This window comes from Lactuca sativa, chromosome 8 (assembly GCF_002870075.4).
Source record: "Lactuca sativa cultivar Salinas chromosome 8, Lsat_Salinas_v11, whole genome shotgun sequence".
NCBI classification, from domain to species: domain Eukaryota; kingdom Viridiplantae; phylum Streptophyta; class Magnoliopsida; order Asterales; family Asteraceae; genus Lactuca; species Lactuca sativa.
Window position 1 is genome coordinate 13,186,155 of NC_056630.2, and position 11,870 is coordinate 13,198,024.

Consider the following 11,870-nt stretch of genomic DNA (forward strand, 5'->3'; position numbering starts at 1 on the left):
TAAAATCCATGTCTCAGCTCATACGATATCTAGAATGGAGGAGTATATGATCCCTTATCTAAAGGACAAGTTGTTGATAAGATCAGAGTTCGACAGCATCTTTGAGAGCTACAATTGCTAATCAGATTGTACTTACATTATAGTTACTAGACTTATCCAAGTGGGAGATTGTGGGATTAGTGTCTAAGCCCGTAACTATAGTTGGTATGTACTTGACCCGGTTGTGCATGGTCCTTTTTGGTTGCCTTCACCAAAGCAACTTGATAGGATGATTTATGGAGAAAGAGGATTAATTATGATTTATTAATATATTATATGAATAATATATTAAAGGAGAAATCATATTGTTTAATTAATATTAGTCAAGAATTAATTAAGAATTAGTTTTGTGACTAAAAGACATTAATTAAACTTAGGGGACTGGAATTGTAATTATAAGATAGTTGCAATTGGGCTATGGATCACCTTACAATATAGGTTGGACGAATTCTATGGGAAGCCCATAAGGAATTCGTCCAAGGGATGTTCTAAAAGGAGTCAATGGGCTGCCTAGGGCTTAAGCAGTCAGATTAGGGTTTCCTAGTTGCAAACCCTAATAGTCTAACTATAAAAAAGGACCCCTAAGCCCCAAAAACGTGGCCAAGTGATTCCTTAGGTTTTCTAGACGTTTTTGGTGCCTCTCCTCTTCTCCACCTTCATCCTTATTCCTTGTGGTGTTTGTAAGCCATTAGAGGAGTGACACTTGTGACTCTAAGCTCCAAAGACAAGAAGATTCAAGCCATTGAAGAAGAGGTAATCATCTAGATCTGTATTCTTATGCCTATTTTGAAATACATATGCTAGATTAGGGCTCTTGAGTCTTGGATGAATTTCATGTACAATAGAGAAACCTCGATCTAAGCATTAGGGTTTGTAAGAGCACATAGGATGTTGTTTTGGCTCAAACCCATCAGAGAAATCATGGATGAATCTCCGATAATAACCCTCCATACCAAGAAAACTCTGAATCTCGGATGGAGACCTCGGAAACTCCCATTGCATCATGACCTCTACATTGGTCGTATCGACCAGGATACCCTCCTGGTTGACAATGTGTCCCAGAATCTACACCTTTCGCAACTAGAACTCGCACTTGGAGAACTTTTCGAAAAGTCTCTCCCTCCTCAGTGTCTCCAGCACCTCCCTCAGGTGCTCCCTGTGTTGCTCCTGATTCTTTGAATACACCAAGATGTCATCAATAAAAACTATCACAAACTGATCCAGCATCGGTCTATACACACGGTTCATGAGGTCCATGAACGTGGCAGAAGGATTGGTGAGCCCAAACGGCATCACCACGAACTCATAGTGACCATAGCGAGTCTGAAAGGTTGTCTTCTATACATCGCCGTCCCCGACTCGCATATGGTGATAACCTGATCACAGATCAATCTTGGAGAACCAAGACGCACTCTGAAGCTAGTCAAATAAATCGTCAATCCTTAGGAGGGGATAACAGTTCTTCACCATCACCTTATTCAACTCTCGGTAATCAATACACATCTGTGACCCATCCTTCTTCTTCACAAACATAAGTGTGGCTCTCTATGGCGAACTGTTCGGTCTGATAAATCCCTTGTCTAACAGGTCTTGCAGTTGTGTAGACAACTCCTGCATCTTGGGAGGAGCCAACCGATGTGGTGCCTTGGCTATCGAAGCCACACCAGGAACTAAGTCAATCCTAAACTCTACCTGCCTCTCCGGAGGTACCCCAGGCAAATCCTATGGGAACATGTTTGGGTACTCTCGTACGATCGGTACATCATGCACGGTCTCCTTACCCTTATCCCGGGTATCCATGAATAGGCGACGTAATCTGCGCAACCCTGATGTAGGTAGCGTCTCGCCCTCGCTGCAGAACACAAAGTCGGTCCACACTGTGACCTCTCGCCCTGAATCACTAACCCTTCCCCACTTGGGGTTCGAACCCGTACAAGCTACTGCTCGCAGTCGATCACTGCCCCATTGGGGCTCAACCAATCCATACCCACGTTAACCTTATTCCCTCGCAGGGGAATGAGGACTAAATCAACGGAATATTGCTCATCGAACAACTGCAGTGTACATCCCCGATAAACCCTCGCGAACCAAATAGTCCTATCATCCGTAATCTCTACATCAAGGGAACACTCCAGCTCCCTCCGAGATCCAACAAATCGTTTGCTAAGCACGAGCGATACAAAAGATCGGGTAGCCACCGAATCGAATAATACTAGAGCAGATATGTCGTTCACTAAGAATGATCCTATAACGAAACACATAAACATAAGCGATAATAAATATAAATAAAGAGATAAGGAGAAGATACATTCCTGTCACAACATCGGGAGCTGCACGTGCCTCCTCTGCTATCAGCTGGAAGGCTCTTCTCTTCGCCATAGGCGCCTCTCTCTGCCCTGGTGGCCATCGGTAATCCTCAATGTAGTAGGAGCGGGTGCCGCCACCTGTCCTTCTGCTGCTAAACTCGGGCACTGGGACCTCTTTTGTCCCCTCTGATTGCACTAGAAGCAAATCAGATCAGATACTATGGTAGTGGAGGTGGTGGTAGCAGTATAATCCCTGCTGATGTGACAAGTTCGGCCGCACTTAAAGTAGCCCGAACTAACCGCCCTGCACGTCCCCTCGTGCGTCCTACCAAACTTGCCGGAGTAGCCTCGGCCCTGTTGGCTCTTCCCTCGGGAATCCACCTTGGGCTTCTTGCCCGAACACTCCACACCAGACACCGCATCTGGTTTCCTCTTCCTCTCTATCTCTAAATCGATCTCCCTCTCCCGAGCCCTCGCTATCATATCCTTCAGCGTCTTGAAGCTGGATCAGCTCGCAAACTATCGTATGTCACTCCTTAACATCTCATGGTACCGGGCCTTTTTCATCTCCTCGTCTGCCACATACTGCGGAACAAGAAGGGCCCTCTCCCTGAACTTGGCGGTGATCTCAGTCACCGTCTCAGTTATCTGTTGGAGATCCTGGAACTCCCGCGCAAGCTGCTGCACCTCGATCACAAGTGCGAACTCGGCCCTGAACCTAGTCGAGAAATCACTCCAGGTGATCGCATCTATAGCAACATCATCTCCAATAGCTCATCCAACCTCCTCCCACCAATCCCACGCCCTATCCTTCAGGAGGCAGGCAGCAAGTCGAACCTTGTCCCCCTCAGGACAACAGCTGGTGCGAAAGGCATTGGCGACATCTTCCAACCACCTGCTGCTAGCAATGGGGTCCCTAGCCCTATGGTATTCTAGAGCTCCACAACCTCGGAACTCCCATCATGGCCGCCATCTCGGTACGGAATACACCCAACCTTTCGTCAAGAATTTCCAAAATGCCCTCCTTGACCGTACCAAAGATCACAGGAGTTTGTTCAATGTTACTGCACATGATATCAGATTAAATGAACTCCATCATCTGATCATCGATCTGCCTGGCTCCAGAGCCCGAGCCTGATCCCTCGCCTGCGCCAGAACTGCCAAGTGGTCTAGTGTGTAGCGTCACCATACTGAAAATACACCATAACAATCATCAGAATACTCATCATAACTTGATGGATCATACACACAAGTTCCCTGGGTTCATCTCGGCCCTCCTTGACTCGAGTACAGATCCTCTGCTTTTAGTAGTACAAGCACATACTACCTTCCACATCTATCCGTACTTTCCTCAAGAATTGCATTGACTCCACCAAGTCCCTTTCTCTACTACTGCTCTCAGCGCTAATCTCATCCTAGGTTTACCCTAGGGTAATCTCTGACCCACTCTCCACCATCAGTTGCATAAGAAGTCCATGCTACCTTTCCCTAACTAGCTCGCGAATACCATTACATTTTATTAAGACCAGATGATTCTTCGAATGAGAGGTTTCTCCCTACAACGGTTGGACTCAAACAAGAGTTGCGAAATAAGGCTAAACTTAACCTTCTGAAATTATTTAGTCCTCATAATATGTAACTTAGCGTATACGTTCACTAGTTAGTTAAAGATAACTAGAACTCCTAAAATCACAAAGCATGCAACATTCGAGCATTGAGTAAACCAAACCAAGCATATTCTAATCAGGTCATCATATCACAGACTAATCAGTACTAGCATGCAGTTCAATAAGCTCATACAGTAGGCATACAAGGCATCCTTACTAGATCCTTATTTCTAATCTAGCATGCAGTTCACATATTCACAATTCATATCATAACATAAACATGTATGGGTAATTTGGGAGAACTTACTTGAGCTCGGCTGATTGCATGCACCACACTGTTTTCTCTTTTAAAAATCATTTTTATAAAAATGATTTTCATTTGAAAATTTTCATACCAAATCCTCAGTTTGAGTTCAGACACACCCGAGAGTATGCCCGAATCCCTCAAACCAAGGCTTTGATACCAACTTGTAACACTCATAAAATACGGTCCCAAAAATTTCGTTTTTAAATCATAAATAAACCATAGTTATTAAAATCATCTCCTTAAACATAAGTCATAGTATCTCAAAACATCATAACGGTATATCCATATCAAAACATATGTCAAATATATCAGAGTAAACATCCCAGGCTAAACATCATGGTGTGTGCAATGTAGTCATCCCGAGCTCTTTCCTTTGCTACCGGAAGTACCTGAAACCAAAACTGAAAACTGTAAGCACGAAGCTTAGTGAATTTCCCTCAAACTACCACATACCATACACATAACATGCAACTAGGAGATACAATCCACGCCCACACTCAAGGAGAGACATGCCTCACCCACACTCGAATAACGGTCCCCGACCTATGAAATACGCGCCCCGCCCACGCTTAATGAGATACGGGCCCCGGCCACACTCAGTTATCTAGGAGATATGGGGCCCGCCCACACTCAGCTAACTAGGAGTTACAGGCCCCGCCCACACTCCGCTAACTAGGAGTTACGGGCCCCGCCCACACTCAGCTAACTAAGAAACACCTACAAGTATCACACAAACAACAAGTATAACCAAATCTACCAATCCATTCCATATCCATACTCAAAAGATACAGGCCCTGCCCACACTTAACTACTAATCATCACATATAATATACACGGGCCGGCATTGGTGTCTTCGACCCGTTCAATCCAGGAGGAAACTCACCTCAAATGTCGGATGATAGCTGAAACGTCTCTGCCCGGAATCAGCTCTACTCACTCCATGAACCAAAACAACCCCTTAGATACCATTTCATGTTCATAACCCTTTTAGGGTCAACTACGGTCAAAGTCAAGTCTAGGTCAAAGTCAAAGTCAACACTCCGAGTTGACTCAACTCGTCGAGTTTACCCTTCAACTCGCCGAGTTCCCATGAATCACGGAATCGTGAAATCGCAATCCAACTCATCAAGTTTTCCTCCAACTCGTCGAGTTCTTCCTTTTAACAGAATCGGGATACTTCGACCCAACCCGTCGAGTTCTTCAGTTTGTTGGCCCTTCTTAATGCATTAAGCCCTTATTCTTCAGATCTACACCCCATACTCCAGATCTAAACTGGAAATGCCACTATAAGGGTAAAGTTTCCAACTTTACCCATCAATACCTTTCCTAAATGGATTAAGCTCAAACCCTAACCCAAAAAGGCCAAGGTCTTAATCCAATCACCATCAAAACCAAAAGATAAATCATGGGGTCCTAGATCTAGACTCTAGGGACAAAAAGATCACGTAAACTCCCAGCTTTCTCCACATGCATGGCCATTAGAAGCTCCAAAAAGCCAAAATGATGGTCCAAAGGTTGCATGGGACTTCCATGGCCGTAAAGTTGGTACATTTATGCCATGAAAACCCCTCAAGACCTTAGATCTGAAGTGGTAACCCATTTGGGATGTCCAACTCCCAAGGACCATGATATTTGGACCAAACCAAGCAAAATAAACCCAAAAAGGAGATCTACTCAACTACAAAGCAAGGTTCAAGCTTTATACCAGCAAAGTGTCGTAGATGAGGCAAGGATTCTGGATCTATAAACTCATTCTTGTGTCCTCAAGCTTTTCCTTCTTCCAATGGCTTCAAGCACACACTAAAACACTTAAATTGGCTCACAAACACTCACAATAGCATTAGGGTTTCGAGATCTCGGGTTAGGGACTTAGATGCTGGAAATGAGGCAAACACCTTGGGGTTAAGGTGTTTAAATAAGGTGCAAACCCCGGAAATTAGGATTTCATATATGTCAGCCTACTCGTCGAGTTGAGGCCTCCCAACTCGTCGAGTAGATTACTTAAAATACGCGGACCTTATGATCTTTACTCAACGAGTTGGGGGGTCCCAACTTGTTGAGTTGCTCTATAAAATGGAATAAATTATAAATTAAATACATACCATGAACCAGGCATTATAATCGAACAGCAACAACGACCTAACAACAACAACAAACGAATACCAACAAACAAATGAACATCAAAAACGAACAAACATCAAACAGATTAAACGAAACTGCTACAAAACCTTCTAACAACGTATCAAACCTCCGCTTTGATACCATGATAATATTGTATGATTATGATAGAGAGAAATTACAAGCTTCTCAATGAAAAATGTTGGATTATTGTCTAAGCCCGTAACTATATTTGGTAAGTATTTGACCCGGTTGTGCATGGTCCTTTTGGGTTGCCTTCACCAAAGCAACATGATAGGATGATTTATTAAATAAAGAGGTTATTATGATTTATTAATATATTATATGATTAATATATTAAAGGAGAAATCCTATAGTTTAATTAATATTAGACAATAATTAATTAAGAATTAATTATGTGGCTAAAAGAGATTAATTAAATAATGGGGACTAGAACTGTCAATTGTTTGATAGTTGGTTTTGGGTTGTGGATCCTTATGGATCATGAGGTGGACGAAATTAAGGTGTATGGACTCCTTGAATTCGTCCAAGCCCTAATCTAGAAGGATCCTTGGACTGCTTAAGGCCTAAGTAATCTAATTAGGGTTTCTGGCTGTAACCCTAGCTACTCAAGTATTTAAAGGACCAAGGGGCTACAGAAATCGGCTACCAGAAATCCTAAGGAGCTCCTAGAGCCGTTTTTGTGCCCACAACCTCTCTCCAAATCATCCTCTTGCTTTTTGGTGTTTGTAAGTCATTGGAGGAGTGACAATTGTGACTCTAAGCTCCAAGGATAACAAGAGTCCAGCTTCCAAGAAAGAGGTAATCATCTAGTTCTACTTTGTCTTGTCAATTTCGAATTGTATATCATAGATCTAGGGTTTGCAAGTCTTGGATGAAAAGCATGTTCATTAGAGAAACCTAGATCCAAGCATTAGGGTTTGCATGTGCACATAGAAATGTTCTTATGGCTCAAACCCATCAAAAAACATAAGAACTACAAAGAAAAAAGCAGAGAATAAATACTAACAAGACAAAAACTTAATAGGCTAAAGCCTAAAAGGCCCATAAACATGTGGGCTAATAACATATAGGCTAACAATTCATTCCCTGTTTTAGTTTTGTGACCGAACTCAGAAGTTGTAGGGTCAATGTACTACTTATGTGAAAGTGTCTAACAGGATCCAATTTGGCATCCAAGTAGTAGCACAAATCAGGGTAACTACCTGACGTGAGATCACTTGTTCAAATTGAGTAGCGCGCAAGTGGTCTGGAAAGTTGATTGTAACTCTGTAGCCCCCAACGGTCCAACTTGTACATAGTCCCATTTCTAGATCCCATTGAAGCCCCCATTTAATTATATCAAACATTAAAAATTCAAAGTCAAGCGCATACGATTCAATAAAAGACGGCTAACGGTTTGCATGATTGAAAGTTGTTATAAGAGCTACTTGATAAATATTTTGGCGCATTTACACACTATCTTAGATAAAGACTAGAGCTTGAGGGCTTTCATTAACTATTGTTTGTAAGAAGCAACAAGGAATATAGTTGTAAAAGATAAGCCAACATTTGGTTTCCTATAAATTTGGAGTCCATTTGCTCGACTTTCATAACCTACTTCCATAGTTCCTTACCTTAAAACTTAATCCAGACAACATTCACTTCACACCCTCCTAATTAATAAAACTTCTAGATATGGAAGTCTCATATTCAATTTATACTCTAGCCTCTAACATTCTCTTAATAATACTTCTCTTCACTTACACCATTAATTCAATCTCTGCCCTTGAGAAAACAAACACCGAGTTCATCAGAACATCATGCAGTTTGACAACTTACGCTACACTCTGCTTCAACTCACTCTCAACTTGATCAGGTGCAATCCAAACAAGCCCTAAGCTACTATCCCAAACAGCTCTTTCTATCACCCTTGACACAACACGCACCACCTCATTAGCAATGATAAAACTGTCACAAGTTCATGGAATGGCTCCACAAGAGGTTGCTGCCATGAAAGACTGCATTGAGTTGCTGAGTGACGCGGTATACGAGTTGAAAAAATCACTCGAGGAGATGAGTCAACCGGGTTCCAAAGATTTTAGGCTAGTGAAGAGTGACATACAAACGTGGGTCAGTTCTGCATTGACAGATGAAGACACGTGCTCTGAAGGGTTTGTGAATGACCCAAAAATGAAAAGTGTGGTGAGAGGAAAGATTGTGAATGTTGCCCATTTAACCAGCAATGCTTTAGCTTTGATCAATAATTATGCTTCTTTAAGCGGATAGTTGAAAGGAAAATAGAGATATGATGCTTAGATCTATTCTAAGAATCACATAGTAAGGCAGCGAAATCTCAAGACATCCACACAGTAATCATAAAATTTTGTATTGGTTTTCTTATAGCGATGTGTGAATGTAGGTCAAACTTTTGCTACCCTTGATTGCAAATGCAATGTACTACCGAGTGAAAATATATATATTTGAAAAACATTATCATGTATTAACATTATCTTGACGATATTACCATGTCTCCTATTGTTTTTATACTTCTAGTATCATCTCTCATATTGCTTCAAAGTTTTTCCAAGAATGTTATCCCTCCCCTGCTTTTAGTCACCATGTGCGCCCGCTTTTCATATGTCAAATGTTATCTATGGAAATAGTCTTTGTATCATTGGGTGGAATGTATGGTTTCGAGCTTTTTGCATTTGAGAAAAAGGGTGTGTCTCTATGTGAACTTTTATGTTGCATTATCCATTGCTTATGATAAATAACTAAGAACACAAAATCAAGAACAAACAAATGGTATCAATACAGAACCCTATATTACTTGCCTCTAAAGAATCACAAAATTTCGTCATAAGGTCACATGTTCAAGACCATTGAACCATAACCATGTACATTAATGAGATGGGATCTGACACAGATCTTGTTTAAACTTAAAAACAATTTGGTGAATTGGCGAAAACAATCGAATCCATATTCTTATCTAATGACCAAAAAAGTGGGATTTGATTCCAAGAAAACTGGAATCAAAGTTGACAGGGATCTAACAATCTAATGATCTGATCCTGAAAATACCTACTGTTGTTCATTAGTCGAAAACTAGTCAATGATACCTCAGTTACAAATTAAAACTTAATCACCATTTCAAATAAGTGAAGCATGAGCAATATAGATGAGAGTAATACAACAGGAAGCTTTAATGTAGGCCCCTAAATGTACATCAGGATATTCTACTGTATAATTAACTTGTTCAACACATCAAACAACACAAATTTCATCTTGATTACAATTTCAAAATATCTACAAGATATTAAAAGTCTTAACTCTCGAAATATCCACCATTCCAAAACAAAGCATTCATCTGTGTTTGTGTGTGTGTGTGTGTGTGTGTGTGAGAGAGAGAGAGAGAGAGAGAGAGAGAGAGAGAGAGAGAGCATGTTCAAACTGAGTAGAAAGTGGTCCAGAAAGTTGATTGTAATTGTGTAGTCCCCAGCCGTCCAACTTAAACACAGTGTCCCGCCATCTTTAGACCCCAGTAAAGCCCCCTCCACTTCATACATATCTGACTTTCAAACTTATCCATTTTCATGATATTGGCAACCCTTAAAACAAACAAACTTGAAAACTAAGATGAAGGATTTGAAGAATTCATGCTATTTGTTGAACTGCTGGTGTATATAGAACCAAGGATCTCTTAGGTTGGATGGAATAAAATTACCAAAGAATGAAATAATTGAATAAGCAAAGTAACACAACGAGTCATTACATTTCAATATCAAATATCATGTTTGGTTGACCTAAAAAATGAAATGAGTCTATCAAACTTATTGTTTGTAATATGCAATTAGAAATAAATGATTAAAATAAAGAAAAAAATGTTATTGTAAGAAAAAAAAAAAGTTTAATCAAACAAAGATTTATTGCCAAATAAATTAGATATAAACATATTTTATGTATATTTAAATAATTAATATATGTGATTTAGGTATTCTAAAAAAGTGTGTATATCACATTAAAAAAAATGTCCACAGTTTTAAAATATTAAATTAAATTAAATACCATGAATCTTATAACAAAATTACAACCTAGTCCCAAGAATTCCCCTTCATTTACTTGTATCAAATATCAAAAATCAATAAAGGATGGCTAAAGGATTGCATAATTGCAAGCTGCTTAGTGCAACTTGATAGATATTTTGACATGAGACTATCACATGTACATATCATCTTAGATAGAGACTAGAGTTAGAGGTTTTCATTAATTATTGCTGGTGAGCAACAACGAAAAGTTGTAGAAGATATTTACATTTGGTTTCCTATAAATTTGGAGTGCATTTGTTCAACTTTCATAAATCGTAATTAACCTACCTTCTTAGCTTCAAACTTTAAGCCATATATATAACATTCTTTTCACACCCTCCAAAAAGAATTTCTAAATATGGAAGGCTTATATTCAATATATTCTCTAGCTCGTAGCATTCTCCTAATATTATTTCTCTCCACTTCCTCCATTACTTTAATCTCCGCCCTTGACAAAACAAATGTGGAATTCATCAGAACATCATGCAGTTTGACAAGTTACCCTACACTCTGCTTCAACTCTCTGTCTACTCAATCAGGTGCTATCCAAACAAGCCCTAATCTGCTAGCCCAAACAGCTCTATCAGTCACCCTTGACACCACCCGCACCACATCCACAGCAATGGTAAAATTGTCACAAGTACATGGCATGGCTCCCCGGGAGGTTTCTGCCATGAAAGACTGTATTGAGTTGCTGAGTGACACGGTGTACGAGTTGAAAAGGTCACTTGATGAGATGAGTCGACCGGGTTCTAAAGATTTCAGGTTGGTGATGAGTGATATACAAACATGGGTGAGTTCTGCATTGACGGATGAAGATACGTGCTCTGAAGGATTTGTTAATGATCCGAAAATGAAAAGGGTGGTGAGAGGAAAGATTGTGAATGTCGCCCATTTAGCTAGTAATGCTTTGGCTTTGATCAACATCTATGCTTCTTCTCTACACGGATAGCATATATAAGATGCAGAATTTTATTTTTGTTGCCTTGTAGTAATTTGTGAATGGCCTTGATTGCAAATGCAACGTATTATTGAGAGAAGTTATTAATTTGAAATTATTGTCATGTATTAATAATCTCTTGAGGATATTATCATTTCTTGTATTGCTTTTATATATTCTATTATCATATCTCGTTTTGCTCGAAAGTTGTTCTAAGAATGTCACAAACCAAGTTCTGATATAAGTTCACATAGGGTCAAGTTTTAATATAAATTCACAAGTCACGCTTGTATCAAACTTGTTTTATTAAACATAAACTATGATAAACCTTTTTGGAACACTTGAATCAAGCTTTGGCTTTTTCTTTAAGCCTAGCTCAAACCTACATCAAGTTTTTGAGGCTAGAACACCATCCGGTCAAGCTCCAGCTCGGGTCGGCTCGTGTGCAACCCTATTTCCGAAAGG

The 11,870-nt window shown here is 40.2% G+C and overlaps 1 protein-coding gene and 1 pseudogene across 1 annotated transcript; both read left to right on the top strand.

The window, feature by feature from the left end:
• Positions 1 to 7,877: 7,877 nt before the first annotated feature.
• Positions 7,878 to 8,900, top strand: LOC111904083 (pectinesterase inhibitor 10-like; annotated as a pseudogene).
• Positions 8,901 to 10,724: 1,824 nt separating this feature from the next.
• Positions 10,725 to 11,577, top strand: LOC111904048 (21 kDa protein-like). Its single transcript, XM_023899826.3, has one exon. It carries the CDS (start codon positions 10,824 to 10,826, stop codon positions 11,415 to 11,417), a length of 594 nt encoding a protein of 197 aa, XP_023755594.1. The 5' UTR covers positions 10,725 to 10,823; the 3' UTR covers positions 11,418 to 11,577.
• The last annotated feature ends 293 nt before the right edge of the window (positions 11,578 to 11,870 follow it).